The sequence below is a fragment of the Microcaecilia unicolor genome, chromosome 9, assembly GCF_901765095.1.
Source record: "Microcaecilia unicolor chromosome 9, aMicUni1.1, whole genome shotgun sequence".
NCBI classification, from domain to species: domain Eukaryota; kingdom Metazoa; phylum Chordata; class Amphibia; order Gymnophiona; family Siphonopidae; genus Microcaecilia; species Microcaecilia unicolor.
In genome coordinates, this window is record NC_044039.1 from 30,405,568 (window position 1) to 30,426,428 (window position 20,861).

At 43.8% G+C, this 20,861-nt stretch overlaps 1 protein-coding gene across 4 annotated transcripts in view; it reads right to left on the reverse strand.

Moving 5' to 3' along the window:
- Positions 1-1,924: 1,924 nt before the first annotated feature.
- Positions 1,925-20,861, reverse strand: part of MYBPC1 (myosin binding protein C, slow type) — a 163,153-nt gene continuing 144,216 nt past the window's right edge. For all 4 annotated transcript variants that reach the window (XM_030215276.1, XM_030215275.1, XM_030215274.1 and 1 more), the window contains 5 exons: positions 20,100-20,259; positions 19,335-19,471; positions 14,829-15,015; positions 9,325-9,364; positions 1,925-2,258 (listed from right to left, as the gene is read on the reverse strand). In XM_030215276.1, the coding sequence (XP_030071136.1) occupies positions 9,354-9,364; positions 14,829-15,015; positions 19,335-19,471; positions 20,100-20,259 (495 nt within the window). In that variant the 3' untranslated portion in view covers positions 1,925-2,258; positions 9,325-9,353. The remainder of the gene's footprint in view (positions 2,259-9,324; positions 9,365-14,828; positions 15,016-19,334; positions 19,472-20,099; positions 20,260-20,861) is intronic.

Here is a 20,861-nt window from a genome sequence, read left to right on the forward strand (position 1 = left end):
GAAAAGAAACCAAGTGGTACTTAAGCAGTACATTAACAAGTTGAAACTTTAATATGGGTGGCATTGTGGGGTCCATTTACTAAGGCGCATTGGCACCTATGCGTCTCCAACGTGCGTCAATTTTGAACTACCACCCGGCTACTGCATGCCCCAGTCAGTAATTTCATTTTTTTACGCGTGTCCGATACACGCGCCTGAAAATATTTTTTTATTTTCTACCGTGTGGTGCTAACCAGGCGGTAATTGGCAGTGTAGTACGCATGCAGATGATTACCACCTGGTTAACGCGTGAGACCTTACCTCTAAATCAATGGGTGGTGGTAAGGTCTCAGGCCCAAAATGGGCGCGCACAGATTTTAATTTTACTCCATGTCCATTTTCAGCAAAAATTTTAAAAAGGCCTTTCTTGCAGGCGTGCTGAAATGTGGACCTGTGTGCGTCCAATACACGTATTTACACCAGCGCAGGCCATTTTTCAGCGCACCTTAGTAAAAGGACCCCTGTATTTGTCAAAGACAATAAGGGAAGACGTTATCGCCATGGACTACTACAGTTAAGATGGGCTGCAGTGCATTTTGTCTAGCAAAAAAGGTGCCGGTACTCAAATGCCAGGCCACCCTTCAGGTGTGGAGTGATCATTGAGGGACCCACCCTACAATAGCCAGGACCCCTGCAACCAGTCATAGAATCTATGACAAGGCAGAATTTGTATGTAGAAGCTGAGCTCTTTCATTAAAATACGAGAACCATGGGTCAAGTTTAGCAGACAGTGGAAAAGGTGCCGGTACTCAGTACCCCCAAGTACCCCCTCAAAAAAAAGCCCTGATGAGTTGTGATAAAATGATCCATCTTAACGGTAGCCTTTATTGATAACTTTTCTCCTAAATAGATTTACGGTATTCTAGTGATAACACAAGGAGGGAAAATTCCTGGTTATCATATTTTAATAGAAGGTTCAACTGATGAAGTACAGTTCAGTTATGAAAAAGACACATATACCAATAAGCAATACACTGAAACACTCAAGTAGCTGTATGGTTATTCTTTACATAACCAGGTTTCTTTGTAATGTCCTGTTTCAGTTTATTTACATTTTTTAAATATCTGTTACTTAGGAGTCCTACTTTAATAGAATTAAATAAATTGTGATGATGTGTTTCTCTTCATCATCGGAAGCTCATATTAACCCTACCAGGAAAGTATTTCAAATATGAATACAGCACGAACAACTGATCAAGGAGGATAATTAAAAAGAAAACAACAGAACTGCAACTATAATATAATTGCCTACTTCTTTCAAAATAGGAAGACAAAAGAAAACAAAAGAGAAAACCAAACTGCAAGTAAGACAACATGGGGGTAGGGGGTGGGGGTGGGGAAATGCAGCTTTTAAAAAGTAAACTGAAAACTGAACCATTGAAAGTGCTGCTAATTTACCTTACCACAACCCTCACTGATGCAACTGTGCTTTGTTGCTAAATTATGGGGTCCTTTTACTAAGCCGCAGGAAAAAGTGGCTTGTGATAGTTTAGGCGTAGGTTTTGGCCATGCGCTGAAATATTTTTTCAGCGCACGTACCAAAAATGCCTTTAGGTTTTTTTTTTGCCGAAAATGGACGTGTGGCAAAATCAACTTTGCCGTGTGTCCATTTTGGGTGTCTGACCTTACCGCCTGTCATAGACCTAGCGGTAAGGAATCTGCACGGTAAGGACTTACGCGCATCCAAAAGTAAAAGATATTTTCCAGATGCGCGTAGAGGCGGGCTTTAAGTTCGTTTTGGCGCATGTTGGGCACACATAGAGCCTCCCACGGCTTAGTAAAAGGGGCCCTGTGCATGGTAGAATTTAATGCAGAGAACACGTATTATACTTAGTCTACGGTTCGTTTTCCCTTTATTGTACACACAATACCAAACAAAAACATGTGGCAGTTGACCTTTTCTTTATTTATCCCAAAAGCAATCCATGCATACATCAGATTTTCAATAACAGAAGGGGGAAAGGAAAAGACAACACTGAGTTTTGGGGGTTGATATTACAAAAATTAAAAAAAAAAAAAAGAAAAGAAAAAAAAGCACTGAAGGACTGTGGTTGTCGGTTTCCGATTCTGCAGCAAAAAAAAAAAAAAAAAAAAAGGCAAATGGCTGGACCTGTTAACATCTTCTAAGGTTTGCTTGCTTGCTTTCAATTCTTTCATGTCAGAGTCGAATATAGAAGGCTGCACACCCAGCATTACTAGTCCAGTGAAAGTCAGACTGCCTGTATTTTGAATAAAGAAAACAAATGAAAGTCAAAAAAATGCAGTAATTGTTTGCTCTCTCTTTATCAGTGAACATATTCCGGTGTTAAACTAGCTTTTGTGTTTCTTTTGCCTATTCAGTCAACTCACTCTACGCTGGCTGCAAAGAGCAAATACTCAAAAAACTGGTCATCTTGCACTGGAAGGATAATTCCCATGTGAATGTGGTGGTGTGGTGGAATTGGATTCTGCTTTATAAAAAATATGAGCAATCTGCAGTACTCTCCCTGTCTGGACACAAATCAGCTATCCGCAAATGGAAGTCTTTAGACCTTTTTCTATCCAATATGGACTAATTTTAGGTTAGAACTCAGCACTCTGCATCATATTGTGTGTTTTGTTCTGTTGCATTTTCTGTGGTGTATTGTTATGATTTAATAAACTTATTATAAAATTAAAAAAAAACCTCCAAACAGCCCAGAACACGGCAGCCAGACTCATATTTGGAAAACCAAAATACGAGAGTGCAAACCCCCTACGAGAGAAGTTACACTGGCTCCCACTCAAAGAACGCGTCACGTTCAAAGTATGTACCCTAGTACATACAGTGGGGGAAATAAGTATTTGATCCCTTGCTGATTTTGTAAGTTTGCCCACTGACAAAGACATGAGCAGCCCATAATTGAAGGGTAGGTTATTGGTAACAGTGAGAGATAGCACATCACAAATTAAATCCGGAAAATCACATTGTGGAAAGTATATGAATTTATTTGCATTCTGCAGAGGGAAATAAGTATTTGATCCCCCACCAACCAGTAAGAGATCTGGCCCCTACAGACCAGGTAGATGCTCCAAATCAACTCGTTACCTGCATGACAGACAGCTGTCAGCAATGGTCACCTGTATGAAAGACACCTGTCCACAGACTCAGTGAATCAGTCAGACTCTAACCTCTACAAAATGGCCAAGAGCAAGGAGCTGTCTAAGGATGTCAGGGACAAGATCATACACCTGCACAAGGCTGGAATGGGCTACAAAACCATCAGTAAGACGCTGGGCGAGAAGGAGACAACTGTTGGTGCCATAGTAAGAAAATGGAAGAAGTACAAAATGACTGTCAATCGACAAAGATCTGGGGCTCCACGCAAAATCTCACCTCGTGGGGTATCCTTGATCATGAGGAAGGTTAGAAATCAGCCTACAACTACAAGGGGGGAACTTGTCAATGATCTCAAGGCAGCTGGGACCACTGTCACCACGAAAACCATTGGTAACACATTACGACATAACGGATTGCAATCCTGCAGTGCCCGCAAGGTCCCCCTGCTCCGGAAGGCACATGTGACGGCCCGTCTGAAGTTTGCCAGTGAACACCTGGATGATGCCGAGAGTGATTGGGAGAAGGTGCTGTGGTCAGATGAGACAAAAATTGAGCTCTTTGGCATGAACTCAACTCGCCGTGTTTGGAGGAAGAGAAATGCTGCCTATGACCCAAAGAACACCGTCCCCACTGTCAAGCATGGAGGTGGAAATGTTATGTTTTGGGGGTGTTTCTCTGCTAAGGGCACAGGACTACTTCACCGCATCAATGGGAGAATGGATGGGGCCATGTACCGTACAATTCTGAGTGACAACCTCCTTCTCTCCGCCAGGGCCTTAAAAATGGGTCGTGGCTGGGTCTTCCAGCACGACAATGACCCAAAACATACAGCCAAGGCAACAAAGGAGTGGCTCAGGAAGAAGCACATTAGGGTCATGGAGTGGCCTAGCCAGTCACCAGACCTTAATCCCATTGAAAACTTATGGAGGGAGCTGAAGCTGCGAGTTGCCAAGCGACAGCCCAGAACTCTTAATGATTTAGAGATGATCTGCAAAGAGGAGTGGACCAAAATTCCTCCTGACATGTGTGCAAACCTCATCATCAACTACAGAAGACGTCTGACCGCTGTGCTTGCCAACAAGGGTTTTGCCACCAAGTATTAGGTCTTGTTTGCCAGAGGGATTAAATACTTATTTCCCTCTGCAGAATGCAAATAAATTCATATACTTTCCACAATGTGATTTTCCGGATTTAATTTGTGATGTGCTATCTCTCACTGTTACCAATAACCTACCCTTCAATTATGGGCTGCTCATGTCTTTGTCAGTGGGCAAACTTACAAAATCAGCAAGGGATCAAATACTTATTTCCCCCACTGTAAGATCATCCATGGCGATGCTCCAGCCTATATGTCAGACTTGATAGACCTACCATCCAGGAATGCTAAAAAATCATCTCGCACATTCCTTAATCTCCATGTCCCCAACTGTAAAGGTCTAAAGTACAAAATAATGCACGCGTCAACCTTTTCTTATATGAGCGCACAACTTTGGAACGAACTGCCACGTAACCTGAAAGCAGTCTATGAACTGACCAACTTCCGGAAACTGCTAAAGACCCATCTTTTCGACAAGACTTATCACAAAGACCAAGTCATGTGGAACTCCCACACATACCCTGAATGTAAATTAATGCCTTCTGTTTTCTACTAGTATGTATTCCATTACCATGTAACCCAAATCCTTCTGTAACACCAAATGTCTACACTCTTCACATTTCCACTATCCATGATGTATTGTAAGCCACATTGAGCCTGCAAAGAGGTGGGGAAAATGTGGGATACAAATGCAATAAATAAATAAAATAAATATTTCTGCAGCCAGACTTGCCTGTCTTGTATTGGATGGAAGACTAGCAAAGCACTTTAATTATTTATTTTATTCATTTATGGCATTTCAATCCCACAATAGCCCACATAGAACTCAGGTTCAATGTGGCTTACAATATAAACATAAAAGAAAATAGATAAATTCGAGTTACATTTGAAGAATACATCATAAAAATAGTATATAGAAAGTGATAGGGGCAAATTCAGTGGGACATCAGGAAGAAGTGAAATATAAGGAACTAAATAATATTCAGTATTGCATTCTAACATTGTTGAAGACTGAGCTAAAAAAGTACGTTTTCAATAAAAATAACCCATAATCACTAGTATATTTAATTTGTTTAAGAAGAGAATTCCAGATTTTGGTGCATTGATAAGAAAAATGAACATTGTGGATTGTTTTGTAAGATACATTTCTGCAACTGGGGAAATGTAAAATGAAATATTCTCTGGATGACTCAGAAGTATTGCGTGGAGTTAAATCAATGAGTTCAATTATATAGGACGGTGACAAACCAAATTTTATGGACCAATGCACATAGCTTGAACGAAATTCTGCTTCTGAGAATCTTCACGTTTACTTTCTTTTGCAGGCAGAAAAATGAAAAAAAGGAGAAAAAAACCCTTACTTAAGTAGTCAAACAGCAAATGCGAAAGAGTAGGGGTGGGCCCCTGGTCTTCCAAATGCAACAGACAGGATTACCAGAGGGTAACGGCAAACTATTTTGTTGTATAACAAGGCCAAAAGGCTTAAAATCAAGAACAATACAACTCTGCATCAAAATAATCAATATAAAAACATAAGCTTTGGCATACTGGGACAGACCAAAGGTCCATCGAGCCCAGTATCCTATTTCCAACAGTGGCCAGTCCAGGTCACAAGTACCTTGCAAGATCCCAGAACAGTAAAACAGATTTTATGCTGCTTATCCTAGAAATAAGCAGTGGATTTTCCCAAGTCCATCTTAATAATGGATGGACTTGACACAGGTCCGTGTTTCGATGAGAAATGTTTGCATCAGGAATCATAAACATCTGGAGGGTCTCAAGAACAAGCTTAAGGTAACTCCAGAATAGCCTCAATAAGGATACAGAGTTTGGTCTCTTAAACTCCACTGAACCATTTGCATGTTTGGAAACTAGACTGGCTGTCAGGGCAAAGAGAAGCAAACCAACCCCCCAGTAGTAATCAAAAGATACCCCAGTCAGGAGAAACTGGATAAATACAACCAAAAGAGCAAACAGAGTCACCGAGAGACAAAGTCGGGCTTGGGACAAACAACCTTAAGGGCCACCACCCTGCCACCACCGCAACACCATTTTCACTCCTGTCCTGTGCCTGGCCCCTTGCTGCTTCCCTGGGTGTGAAGGGAGGCTTCCAGTGGCAGGCAGAAGGATGGCTCGGTCTCCTGTTCCTGTGCTGGTTTATCAAATTAATTCTGCTCTGCTGGCCATGGGTCCTTCTTTCTGCTGTGTCCCGCCTATGTGGAAACAGGAAGTTACTTCACAGGAGGCGGGATGCGGCATGAAGAAGGACCCATGGCCGGCAGAGCAAAATTAATGCTATAACCAGGCACAAGAGCAGGATACTGAGTTAGCCTTCTGTCTGCCACAGGAAGTCTTCCTTCCTTCTCGATTATTGCTGCAGCAGTAGAGGAATGGGGGTAGGGAGGTGTTGCCTGCAGGCCCACCTTGGAGGCTGGGCAAGGGAGAATCTTACCCCCTTGCCCCCCCTCTCAGTGGGTCTGAGAGCAAACACCAGTATGGCAACTATGATGCTTTATTGAAACACAATCCACCTTATAATTGAAAGAGAAAAACGCCTAGATTTTGACCCAAATTGGGAGATAGACGTTTATCTCACAAAAACGAATAAATCGGTATAGTGGAAAGCCGATTTTGGACGTTTTCAACTGCACTCCATCGCGGAAGTGTACAAAGTTGATGGGGGCATGTCGGAGGCGTGGCGAAGGTGGAACTGGGGCGTGGTTATCGGCCGAGGAGAGATGGGCGCCTTTCGCCGATAATGGAAAAAAAGTATGCGTTTGTAGCTAGAATTTAGGGCACTTTTCCTGGACCCTGTTTTTTCACGAATAAGGCCCCAAAAAGTGCCCTAAATGACCAGATTACCACCAGAGGGAATCGGGGATGACCTCCCCTGACTCCCCCAGTGGTCACTAACCCCCTCCCACCACAAAAAATGATGTTTCACCCTCAAATGTCATACCCAGCTCCCTGGCAGCAGTATGCAGGTCCCTGGAGCAGTTGTTAGGGGATGCAGCGGACTTCAGGCAGGTGGACCCAGGCCCACCCCCCCCCCTACCTGTTACAATTGTGCTGCTTAATGCTTAGTCATCCAACCCCCCCCCCCAAACCCACTGTACCCACATGTAGGTGCCCCCCTTCACCCCTTAGGGCTATAGTAATGGTTTAGACTTGTGGGCAGTGGGTTTTGAGGAGGATTTGGGGGCTCAACACACAAGGGAAGGGTGCTATGCACCTGGGCGCTTTTTTACCTTTTTTTTTTTGTTTTTGTAAAAGTGCCCCCTAGGGTGGCCGGTTGGTGTCCTGGCATGTGAGGGGGACCAGTGCACTATGACTCCTGGCCTCTCCCACGAACAAATGCCTTGGATTTATTCATTTTTGAGCTGGGCGCTTTCATTTTCCATTATCACTGAAAAACAAAAACGCCCAGCCCACAAATTGTCGAATAAAACATGGACGTCTATTTTTTTCGAAAATACGGTTTGGTCCGCCCCTTCACGGACCCGTTCTCGGAGATAAACGCCCATGGAGATAGACGTTTTCGTTCAATTATGCCCCTCAATGTAGACCCAACACGGCCACAATTTGGCGAATGCCTACCTCAGGGGTACATTGTTGTGTTTTGAGATGATAAAGACTAGGTCATAAATGAATAATTGAAAAGGTTGAGGAAATCTATAAACCAAATGCATCAATCATGCTCTTTTGGTTTTATTTACCTGGTTCTTTCTGACTAAGGTGTCTTTTGATTACAACTAGACTGGTTGTGCCACATAAAAGAGATCCTGTTCAGGAGTGATAAATAAAATTAGTCATGAACCATTAGTCCTGCACATTCAATTAAATATATTATTGTTATTTATTGCATTTGTATCCCACATTTTCCCACCTATTTGCAGGCTCAATGTGGCTTACATAGTTTTGTTATGACATTGTCATTACAGGGTATCAGAACAATTAGTGATGGGCAGAGATTAAGTAAGGGAAGAAAGAAGGAAGGAAGGAAGTGATAGGGTTAAATATAGAAGGTGGACTTTCATAGCTGGGTGTGTTGGTGAAGTGGATTAGTGAGGTTATAGGTTCTCTTTGTAGGCCTTGTTGAAGAAATATGTCTTCAGAGATTTGCGGAAGTTGGTTATTTCGTCGATTGATTTCAGGTCTGTAGGTAGTGCATTCCATAACTGCGTGCTCGTGTATGAGAAGGTAGTGGCATGCATCAGCTTGTATTTTAGTCCTTTACAGCTGGGGAAGAGCAGATTGAGAAATTTGTGGGATGACTTTGTGGCGTTTCTGGGAGGTAGGTCCACAAGGTTTTGCATGTAGGTTGGGGCGTCTGCGTGAATGATTTTGTGTACAATTGTGCAGATCTTGAACGCAATGCGTTCCTTCAGTGGGAGCCAGTGAAGTTTCTCTCTTAGGGGTTTTGCATTTCATATTTAGTTTTTCCAAATATGAGTCTGGCAGCAGTATTCTGGGCTGTTTAGATTGCTTTCATGATATCAGTTTCTAAAAATGAACTCCATTTTCATTACATTGCATAATGAAAATCACAAACTACTAAGTGGAGCTTGAAATAGAAATAGAAATGTAGCAAGTTTTGAAGTGTCCCTTAAACAGGAGGAAAAATCGAACCTCTACAAACTTTATCTAACCAATGGAACCTCAAAACTCCAACAAGGGACCATACCACGGTATTTATAAATCCTTGTATATACTGGAGTAAATTCCTATCATTGGTTCCCCTTAAGAAAGGAGAACAGAAAAAAAGCCCAAACGAAAAAACTCATCCTAAATGAGAAAACCGTATGGGTTAAAAAACTGTCCTCCCCTCTTATATATGTACACACTGTAAAAGGAACACCCAAAACCTAACCTACCTCAACTACCCCCCACCCAGAACCAGACTATTTATTAGGAAACCCCTCGAGGTAAAAGAGCCCCAAGTGAACTAATATAGCACTAGAGCAGTGGGAAAAAAACCCCGAACCTGCCCACTATTGCAAACACCTGGAAGCCCCCCGTAATGAAAATCACGCCATAGTTCATGGGCAACATCGTATGACTTCCGATGACAGACATAAGCTTCATACGCCATGACCATGTGAAAGCTTACCTGAGATGACAATATACATTCACAAATCCTTATTGTGAAACTGAGGGAGAGAAAGAAAGAAAAACACATGGTAGGCATTTAATTGCTAATACACGAGCAGAGCAGTTCTTTTTCCACTATACAGTTTTTGTATTTTTTTAAGCATAGATCTTTAGGGATGCCTTATAAGATGCATGTTATTGCTCCCTCCAACCCTAATATCTGTTGGTCTTGTCTGTCTCAAGTGGGCAGTTTAAAGCACCTTATATTTGACTGTGTATGCATTTGGCAATACTGTTAGAAGTCTGGTCACAGTTGGTAGACATTTTTCGCCTTCCTGGCTCAATCACTTTTAAATTTGTGATACTTAGAGGTCAGTGCTATAGAAGTTTGCTGACTCACAGTGAAGGGTCTCTGATTAACACCATGGTATCTTTAGCGCATTGGAAGCCCTTACAGCAAGCCACCTTCCAGGAATGGTGGAACTTAGTGCTTCAAATATACAAGCATGAATCACACCTTGCTAAGCAGTCTCCTCGGGTTGTGTGTTATAGGGAGAAATGGCTACCGCTTGTATCTCACTTCAACGTTGTACAGTGATACGCATTAAATATTGATGTGTCTCATGTCTCTTGCATGCTCTACACTCTGATTTGGCTCCTCCAGCTCCCCTCTACTCTTCCTCTCTCTTTTCTTGCTTTTATCTTAACCTAGACATGGATAGTTGTTTTCACCTGTGAGCTCCAGGGTTACTTTTTGCTGTAAAGTGTTATCTGTGGTTTTGTTGTGAGCTCTTGTTTATCTTTGTATTGAAAACTAATAAAAAGAAATTTAAATAATTAAAAAAAAAATACACGAGCAGAGCATTAATTGGATGATCCCAGTGATAGGTAAAGTATGATCTTTTTAATCCTTAGTCAAGTAAAAACAGGGGAGAAATGAAAGCAAATAGGAAATCAAAGACAGGGACAGAAATGAATATTATTTGAAAACTAGTAAAAGAGGCCCGTTTCAGAGCAAATGAAACGGGCGCTAGCAAGGTTTTCGTCGCCAACACCCCCCCCTCCCTCCCTGGCCAACCCCTTCGTTGTTCTGCCGTTGCTCCGCCCCCAACGTCATGACGTTTGATGCGAGGGCGGGGCCCGGAGCGATTTCCCCCCCCCGCCTCCCTGTCTTCCTCCCTGCCAACCCCTTTGTTGTTCTGCCATTGCTCCGCCCTCGAGGGCAGGGCCCGAAGCGATTTTGGTGGCTTCACCACCACGAACCTTCGAACCTTTTTGAAGGAAGTCAGGGCTTGGCTTCACTGACGTCAGTGTCCTCAGAACGTTGAGGGTGAGTTTTATTATAGTAGATCAGCAGCTGGTGAAAGGATACATTTAGGCTGGGTAATTTACCCATACAATCTGAGGTGGGGCTGGGTCGTTCCAGGGGTGGAGCCAAAATTAATGAGGATGGAAGTGATATTCAACTGCTATGCTCATAACTCATCCATTTAAGGGGGGAAATTATCAAGCTGTGTCAGGGCTCTAAGTTACGTTGAAGCCCTTTTGCAAAGCTGCAGCAACAAATGACCTTACTGCGCCCTTACAGGGTCTTTCCTGCACACTAAGGCCATTTTTAGTGCAGCCAGAAAATGGCCAATATTCCATTTTCTGAATTAATGGCCACTTGCTAATGTTGTCCACAGCAAAAGCAGGAAAAATACTTTCTACGATAATCCAAAGGAACCGCAACAGGAGTAGAGGATGACACAATGACAATCCACTAGGGAGATGAATCTCAAGCAGCTTTATCGAAGCACCAGAAAGACCCGACTTGGGCCGTGTTTCAGCGGACGCAGCCGCCTGCTTCAGGGGTCATAATATAAGACTCAATTCTCTGAGCAAGTTGGATGTGAAGCCTGGAGCAGTGCAAAAGGTCAATGCAGCAGCAACATCCGCAGCGTTACGGTGCATGCAAAAGAAAACCGTGGATCACTCACATGTAAAGCAATAGGCTCTCACCTTTTTCAGTAGTAGCTCAAGGTGAGTTTCATTCAGGTACACTGGATATTTCTCTGTCCCAGGAGGGCTTGCAATCTAAGTTTGTACCTGAGGCAATGGAGGGTTAAGTGACTTGCCCAAGATCACAAGGAGCAGCAGTGGGATTTGAACTGGCCACCTCTGGATTTCAAGAGTGATACTCTAACCACTAGGCCACTCCTCGCCTTACTGCCACCTATTTTATAGGCAGTAAGGGCTCATATGCTAATCACAGGCTAATCATTTAGCGTGCGGCAATGTGGCTGCACTAATTGGTTAGCACAGAGATGCCCACTCTCCACCCCCCTAGACATGTCCCCTCGACCATTTTTTAGCGTGTTGGTAGCATGCGCACATATCTACCTTACCACAGGACACATCAGCGTGCCCCATGCTATGTCATGTTAAGCTGCGGTAAACATAAGTTAGTGTTTACTATGGCTTGGTAAAAGGGCTTTGTTATTTATCCTTTAACATATGTTAAAGCACACTAACGTGACTTAAATTTCCATAACACAGTGATAACTTAGTCACTGCAGGCTACGTAGTAAGATCTGATACAAAATGTGTAAATGTATGTTCAATACTTCATTACTATGTAAATTATACATTGTGACTTTTGGTGAATACTGCAAGTTACATCATAGCTGGAAAAATAACCTCAGCCAAAACCAGGGGCTATTTTACCATCCCAGGATCATCAGGCCTCAAAGTGCAGCCCGATGCTTCTGGGCTGTATCTTAAAGGGCCAATCGTGCTGTCTCCCCAACTCCCAAGCAGCACCTACATCCTCCACCGCTCACATGTCCCCCCTCCAGGCAGCATCTGCACCCCCAGATCAGACCCCTTCCCCTTAATCACAACCCCCTTGATTAGACCCCTACCTCCTAGATCTCAACCTTCCCAATCACAACTAACCTACCCTCCTAAGGACCCCTCCACCCCCAAAGGCATACTGGCCCATACCTGCTGGTATAGTGGGTCTCTGGGCAGAAGCAATACCCAGTCACTCCTGCCCTTGCTAGTGCTAACTTCCAAAATGGTACCTTTAGTGGTGGTCTTGCTGTCCTACCATTAGAATCCTTATTAGAAAAAATGATCCCTAGCAATAGTACCATGATATTACCACTAGGGACACCATTATAAGAGGTTGACATCTTCCTGGAACACAATGAATAAATGTGATCCTAGTGGTAGTACCGCAACCATGGAAACTTTCATCCGTCATCAACACTAATCAATTGGGGGTCTCCAGACTCATACCTCAGTCCAGATTTTCAGACCACAACCAACCTGCCAGACTGTTCCTCACTTTCTACAAAAGGGGTAACACCAACTTCGTATTGTGAAACTGGGATGACTAATAGGACTCTCTTTAGGGGACTGCAGGTAGGCCCTGAACCAAGGCACCAGCTCCAGGACCACTGCCATCAACCCCAAGACCTGCAGATAATCCCAGGCCCTTGGCCTTACTATACAGAGCAATCCTCTGAGTTGGAGCCACAACTTCTGCCTCCTTTCTTTGGTCAGGAACACTTGCCCCTGCTGGGTGTCAAAGAGCATCCCCAAATATTCCAGGACCTTTGATGAGATCAGCACCCATTCCAACAACAACATGATCTTGGGTAATGTCCTTAGCACCATAGTACACTCAAACAGGAGAGCACAAAATTATAAGTGCTGGCCCAAGACTGCAAGCCATAGAAAATGCTGGTGCTCTGGCTGAATAGGAATGTGTAAATAGGTCACTGTCAGGTCCACAGAAATGAGAAACTCCACTGATTAACTGTCACAATCAGTAATCTGATAGTCTCTCTCTTGAACCTTGAGCTCAAAAGAACCTGTTCACTTACTTGAGGTCCAAAATGGGACAGAACCCTTTTTTTTTTTGTAACAGTGATCATAATATGATCAGTTTTGATATTGGCATTGAAGCAAGTGAACTTAGGCACTTACTTGTAGAGTGGGGACACGAGAGAGAGAGAGAAAGAGACTGGGTGAAGGCTGGAGAGCGGACATGAGAGAAAGAGAGAGATTGGGTGTTCTCAGAGAGTACGTGAGCATGTGATTCTCAGAGAGTGTGAGTGTGCATAAGCATGCATGTGTTTTTGGCTCTCAATAGAAAAAGCTCGGACAAGTTTGCATTAATAGGACAAACTCTAGAGAAAATCCTTGAGTTGTACAAGGGTCCAGCTCATTACTGCTGCTCCCGGCAACAACATCCTGCATCTCCATAGACAACAACACAGGAGGATTCTCCTGGTCAGACCCTAACACGGCAGTAGGCAAGATGGTGCTGGTTACCTCCAAAATTGGGTCCCCCGCTATGTCAGCACTCTGTCTCTCACTAACCTTGCAGAACATAGCATTACCACAATTTCTCTTAACTCCTACCATTGCTACTGCAGGAGCCACTCCCACACAAGCCTCCTTGCAGCTCTCTGATACCGGCCGCTTTCCATCAAAACCATGCAGCAGCTGCTACACCCCAGGCAATGACAGTTTCTCTTTCCCTTTGCTGCCATGCTCCTAGAAGGCTCATTTATAACCTTCTGCCAGCTTGCCTGTAGTGTGCATGGCCTCTCTTTCTCGTGACCTACGTCTTCCCTGACAGCATATTCCACCTTCCCTCATCATGGGAGACTGTCAGCAAACCTGCATTCCACACTCTGCTCCTAATGCCTTTATTTTCTCTCTTTTTATACCTCTTTTTTTTTAATTGCTTGTCTGTCTGCCAAGATTGGGCACTCAAGGGCCCTATCCCAAAATTATGGGAGGAGGACCAAGGCATAGGCAGTCTACATTCTCCTGTTAGGAGTGAAGGGAGGGGGAGAGACCCAGGACACCTGGGTTTAGCACCTCAGGCTTTAAGAAGCAGTGGAACCATTCCTAGCTTTGTTTCACACTGGATCGCCCTAACTTCAATTAATCCCTCTTTTCTTCTTTTTTTTCTGAGAGATTCTCTAGCACCTAACTTAGATCAAACCAGGCTGCATAAAATAGCTCACTTACCCTCTGCTGGAGACATGAGAAATACTGGCTGGCAAAGGGCTGCACAGAATACTTATAGGATGATATCACAAATCAGTGGTTCTCAGTCTCCATCTGCTGGTAGGAGAACATATACCCACACTTCTGGACTGATCTGGAGGGACGATCAGCAAAGTTCTTTACGATGCTATAAGTCTATTCATAGGTAAAATGGATGCATTTATTACCTCCTTTTTAGCACTAATTGCTATAGTGATAGTGCATGGTAAAATACCGTGTGCCAACTACAATGTTCAGTCCAGGCTCACTCCCTGCCCATTTCTCACCTCATAACTATGTGTGAATTGGCACATGCTGTCATGCCAATGTGGTAATGATTACTGCGCTTGTGTGCTAACAATGCATGCTAATTTACTCACTGGCTGCTTGGTGCATTTTAGAGAGAGGGCTCCTATGAACTCTACCTGTAAACTTCAGCAGGAAGATGGATTAAGATTCTGATGAAAGCTTTACCTTTGACTTCTAGTTTGCAATCAACCTCTGCTTCCCCAAGTTTATTGACTGCTTTGCAGGTGTATGTGCCAGCGTCATAAGGGCTTGGCTTGCGGATTTCCAAGGTACAGACACTCTGGTTGCTGAACATTCTATATCTTGGATCATCCTGTATAATGATTTTGTTCTTCATCCAGGTTATTTTGGGCTATGTATAAAAAGTAAAAGAAAAAAAACCCAAAATATATTAACCAGTAGTTTGCAGAATTTGTAGAATTTCATTATACAAAATGAGCAGATTGTAAAGCATACACTTATCTGACATTTTAAGCTACATCCTAGCATCAATATTGTCTGGTATTATACACAATATGTAATCAAAACGTTCTGTGCAATGGAAAAATGCTGTGATTCTTGAGGGCAGGTCATTTCTCTGTGTGAAGTTTACTGAATTTTCAAGGCAGAAGTATGTGCATACCTCCACTATGAAAATTACCAGTAAAAAACAAAAAAAAACAAAAAAACCCTATGCACTTACATTTATACCTGCTATTCAAGATGCACAGATTTTCTGCATTAAAATATAAATGTGCTTTTGAGTTTTCAAAATGATGTGCATAAATATAAAGCCCACCCTCAGGAATGTCTCTTCAAAACCAATAGGTAAATTTACATACAGGGACTCCTAGTAAGTAAGTGTTCCCGCATACTGGATGGGCAAGTTTGTAAGAGACAATTATGCAGGTAAAGAACTGCTTTATGAGTGGAAATGGCTTTGAAAATGACTCTCCCAAAAGCCATTTTCATTTAAGACAGGCCATTTGCTAAGCACAATAACTGCTCATATGCAGTCAGAAAAAATTCACTGTGCTTCATAGTTGAAGGTAGATCACCACTTAGGGTGAAGCTATGAAGCTGCGTTACGGCTTTAAGTTGCATTATTTGCCCATTCCATATAAGGAAACATGACCACCTAGTGGTGGTAGTGCGAGACTACCACTAGGAGTGACATTTTGAAGATGACACTGGCCAGGGCATAGTAACATAGTAGATGACAGCAGCTACAGGCCTGTACGGTCCATCCAATCTGCCCAACAAGATAAACTCATAATGTTTGATATGATACTACAACATTCCTGCAGGATGACCACTGGACCACCAACCAAAATAATGGTATGATCTTTTGGGGGTGGGAGGCGCTTTGGAGAATGGGGTATTTTGATCGGGGGAGGGAGTTGAGGATGTGATCAGGAGGGTGGGGGATGGATAGGGGATGAGGTGCTTGGATTAGGAGAGGGGTGCATGATCAGGGAGGGGAGAAGCTCTGGTGGTCCCTGTAAGGTGTGGCTCAGGAGCAGTGGGCCACAGCTTTGAAGTCCACTGTTTCCGGGCTGCTTGAATAACATTTCTGGCGAGGGGGCTCAGAGGCAGCATTATTCATATACCACAGTAGTCAGGTTGCTGACTCCCGTGGTAAATCAAGGTGCAGTAAAAGCTCGTCTGTTACCGCACTTTGAGGGTCTTTTACTAAAGGTGCGCTCACGGTTTTGGTGCGCGCTAAAATTGTGGGCATGCTAAACGTTAGAGATGCCAATGCATTCCTATGGGCATCTCTAACATTTAGCGCACCCACAATTTCAGCGCACCTTAGTAAAAGACGCCCTTTGGTTTTTATTTTTTATTGAGATTTATTAACCACTGTTATAAATGGATTCATCCAAAGAGGTGTACAGCAGATACAGTTTAACATAAAACTTGTAATTTTGTTGACAGCGTAACAATAGTAAAATGATCAAACATAAGCATAAACACAACCAATGTGATAAACTTGATTACTTCCCCCTTAATGTCTTACACAAAGCCCAGTGTGCAAGTGATTTCTGTGTTACCACCCACCAATCAATAGTTTATTGTTTACTTACAGTAACAATGTAAGAAGAATGTAAATGAAAGTTTCAAAATTTACTATAGTTCTAGAGTTTAATAAATTAGAACATTTGTAGCATCTGCTGTATGTAGCAGTTAATAGAAAATAGACAGTAATAATGCTTAGTAGCAGCTGGAATATTGCATGTTTATACATGATATATCATATTTGAATAATACAGCGTTTTTCAATCGGTGTGCTGCGGCACATTGGCGGCTGCTCCCCAGGTATTCTATGGGAGTTTTCGGTCACTTCTGTCCCGTCCCCAGTCAGCAACCTGGCATTATAAGATTTCCTCTGCAGCGGTCGGTGGCAGCGGGCAGCGATTCAGACAGCCTACTTGCGCCAACCTCCAAGTCTTCTCTCTGATGTAACTTCCTGCTTCCGCATAGGCAGGAAGCGTCAGAGAGAGGGCTCAAGTTGGCACGAGCAGGCTGTTTGAATTGCTGCCCGCTGCCACCGACCGCTATCGCTGACCGCTACCGAAAAAAAAGTGAAGGAAAAACAGACAGGCTAAATTCCCCAGCTTATGTATCCAGATACCATGAAGAAGCCAATGGAACCTTCATACTAAATCTACTTTAACTTGGCAACACTTTGCTAACTGGCTCAATTATAGTGAGTCCTTGGGTTTGATGCGTGTGTTTCTTTGCTAGTTCTCATTACAAATTTTAATCAGATTATTACACAGTGAAAATTGTGTGATATTCAGATTGTGTCCATTTGGTGTGATCTGATTACGGGGGTGGGAGTCTATTATAAAAGAATTTAGGCCTACTGACCTACACATTGGATGCAGTGAAGGGATGTGATCACCTCCAGCACTGTGGTGGGTGGGTGGGGGTGGGGTGAGGGTCAGGGGCGTATCTGAGGTTCGGTGGTAGGGGGGGCAGGGGCTAGAGTGAGGGGGCACATTATAGCCCCCCCAGCCGCCGCCCCCCTACCGCCGTCAACCCTCCCCTACCGCCATCAACCCTCCCCCGCCTACCGCCGTCACCTACCCCCGCCGTGGTCCGCTTCCTCCGGTCCGGTGCCTTTAAAAATATTACTTCAGCTGGCAGGGGACCCCCAACCCCCGTCAGCCCAGCCGAGGTCTTGTTTTAAGAAGTTCTTCCATCCTCGTGCTATTGAAAACTGCCTGCCTGCATCCCTTCCAGTTTCGGACTGAGTCTGACGTCGCGGCACATTGTACGTGCAGGACGTCAACGTGCTGTGACGTCAGACTCAGTCCGAAACTGGAAGGGATGCAGGCAGGCAGTTTTCAATAGCACGAGGATGGAAGAACTTCTTAAAACAAGACCTCGGCTTGGCTGGCAGGGGTTGGGGGTCCCCTGCCACTGAAGTAATACTTTTAAAGGCACCGGACTGGAGGAAGTGGACCTCGGCGGGGGTAGGTGACGGCGGTAGGTGGGGGAGGGTTGACGGCGGTAGGGGGGTCCAGGGCGAAATCTGCGGGGGCCCAGGCCCCTGTGGCCCCACGCAGATACGCCCCTGGTGGGGGGTATTTGCTTTGAATGAATGTTATTTGTGGCTAATTTCGTTATCTTTGAAGTGTATTGTTGCCCTTTTGCCAACTTGTGACTTCAATAAAATTATACAACTATAAAGAAAACACGATGATTATCTTTAAACACAATCGTAAAACTCGTGTGTTAAACGATAAAATACATATCCTTAAAAAACTGATAGTGTGCCTTGACAATTTTTGCACCTTGTTGGTGTGCCGTGAGATGAAAAGGGTTGAAAATCACTGGTATAATATCAACAAAGTAACCAGGGAACTTTTCCATGGGGTATAAACTTCAAACCGCCCAGAACACGGCAGCCAGACTTATTTTTGGTAAGTCGCGATTTGAAAGTGCAACACCTCTCTGTGAAAAGCTTCATTGGCTCCCTATTACTGAACGAATTTACTTCAAGGTCCAAACCCTGATTCACAAGATTATCTACGGAGAAGCCCCAGGTTTCATGAACAATCTGATTGACCTTCCAGCCAGAAACGACTCAAAATCTTCTTGAACTTATCTCAACTTACATCTCCTCAATTGCAAAGGACTTAAGCACAAAACTTACTACGCATCCAACTTCTCCGTCATAGGCAGCCAACTATGGAATGCCTTACCAAGATCCATTCAAACAGTCAATGACCATCTACCTTTCCGGAAGCTGCTAAAAACTTACCTCTTCAAGCAAGCCTACACAAATGACCTGACTTAGACTATGAGTCCATCTGCGCTACCCGGATCAGACTATGAAGACTGAACCTGAAATGTGCTCCCTATTTAATCCTTTCTAACACATCCCTCTTCCTATCCCTCCCATACTTAACAACACGCTGATCCCAATATACACCCTCCTCCCACTCCCCCACCTTTACCATCCTCCTTTCTTGCCCATCTTATCTATCCACATCTAAACGGCCACCTCTTTACTTACTATGTTACAGCTGCATCCACTCTATGTTACTTTGTTAACCTGATATACTATGTAAGCCGCACTGAACCTGCTAGTGAGTGGGAAAGTGCAGGGTATAAGCATTACAAATAAATAAATAAATAAATAAATAAATAAATAAATAAATAAGTAATAATTTAACATACCTTGGGATTTCCACGGACACTGCAGTTGAGTGTTGCATTGTAACCAGCAACGGCAACCGTGGTAATTAATGGATGAGTAAACCTTGGAGCCTCAGTGAAATTAAAGTCTCCGTAATCTGGAGGTTTGTAGGGTTTACCTAGGAAAAATGTACATCAAGTATTACTATTTCTAAAGTTCCTTTTGGAACTCTGATCTCCTTGATTAAAAAAACATTTGAAATCAAAACATTTAGGGGGGAAGTTGTCAATGTGGGCTACTCTTATGATGTGTTATTTTACAGTTCACCCCAGGTATTAGCAACTAGGGGGCCTTTTAACTAAAATGCACTAAGTTTTTGCACTTAGTGCACCTTAACAGCAAAAATGAAAATGCAGTGAGGGGTCCTTTTACTAAGCTACGGTAAAAAGGGACCTGCGCTAGCATCAGTGCGTGTTTTTGATGTGCACTGAGGACCCCTTTTACCTCAGCGGGTAAAAGGCTGCATCTTTTTTTTTTGTTGTAAAGAAATGGCCCTGCGGTAAGTGAACCACATACCGCACAACCATTTAGGGGGGAAGCACTTACCCATGAGGTGTCATTTTGATTTTATGTATATTTTATTGTCATTGGCAGACTATAAATATAAAAATGAATAAATAAGTACATAAGATAATTTTTAAACCAAATTAAACTGATAATTGTATGTCAAAGAGGTTTTATAATAATAGCTAAAGGAGGTTGAATTTTCTGTCAATAAAAGAGTGAAGGTATCACTGTTGACGAACCTTCCTTTTCAATCCGAGCACTGTTTATTGTCCTGGTTGCTGTTTCACTGAGTCCACACATGTTTTCAGAGAAGACTCGGAAGAAATATTCGTTCCCTATGACCAGGTCAGAAATAGTAGCACTTGTTCTGTGGTAATGCTCCAGAACGGTGAACCATTCCTGTGAAATGCAAAGCAGAGTAGAGGAGATAAATCGACTGAACTGAAAATCTACAGATAACTAATGTTCATTTAGGGGCCCGTCTAGTAAAGGGTTGGCGCACGGCAACAAGCTTGCCATGTGCCAATCCAGAACTACCACCAGGCTGCCGTAGGAGACTGGCAGTAGTTCCCACCCCCAGTGTACGCCATTTGCGGTGCTACAGGAATTTTCTCGATTTTTGTAGTGCTGGAACTTAATTGGTGGTAATTGGGCAGTGCCGTGCGCTGCCTGGTTACCGCCAGGTTAGCGCAGGTGCCCCTACCACCATCTCCATGGGTGGCAATAAGCAGTGGCGATCCTAGGTCAGCTGCCACCCGGGGCGGATCGCCGCTGCGCACACCCCCTCGGGTGCAGTGGCGTCCGTCTCCCCAGGGTGCAGCACAACATCCCCCCCCCCGGCGCAATGACATCCCCTCCCAGTGCATCAAGCCCCCTCGGCGCAATGACACCCCCTCCCCGGCGCATCAAGCCCCCCCCCCCGGATGCATTCTTGGCTGCTGGAGGGTGCAGAGAGCAGCCGCGCGCCTGTCGGCTCCACTGGCTCCCTGCTCCCTCTGCCC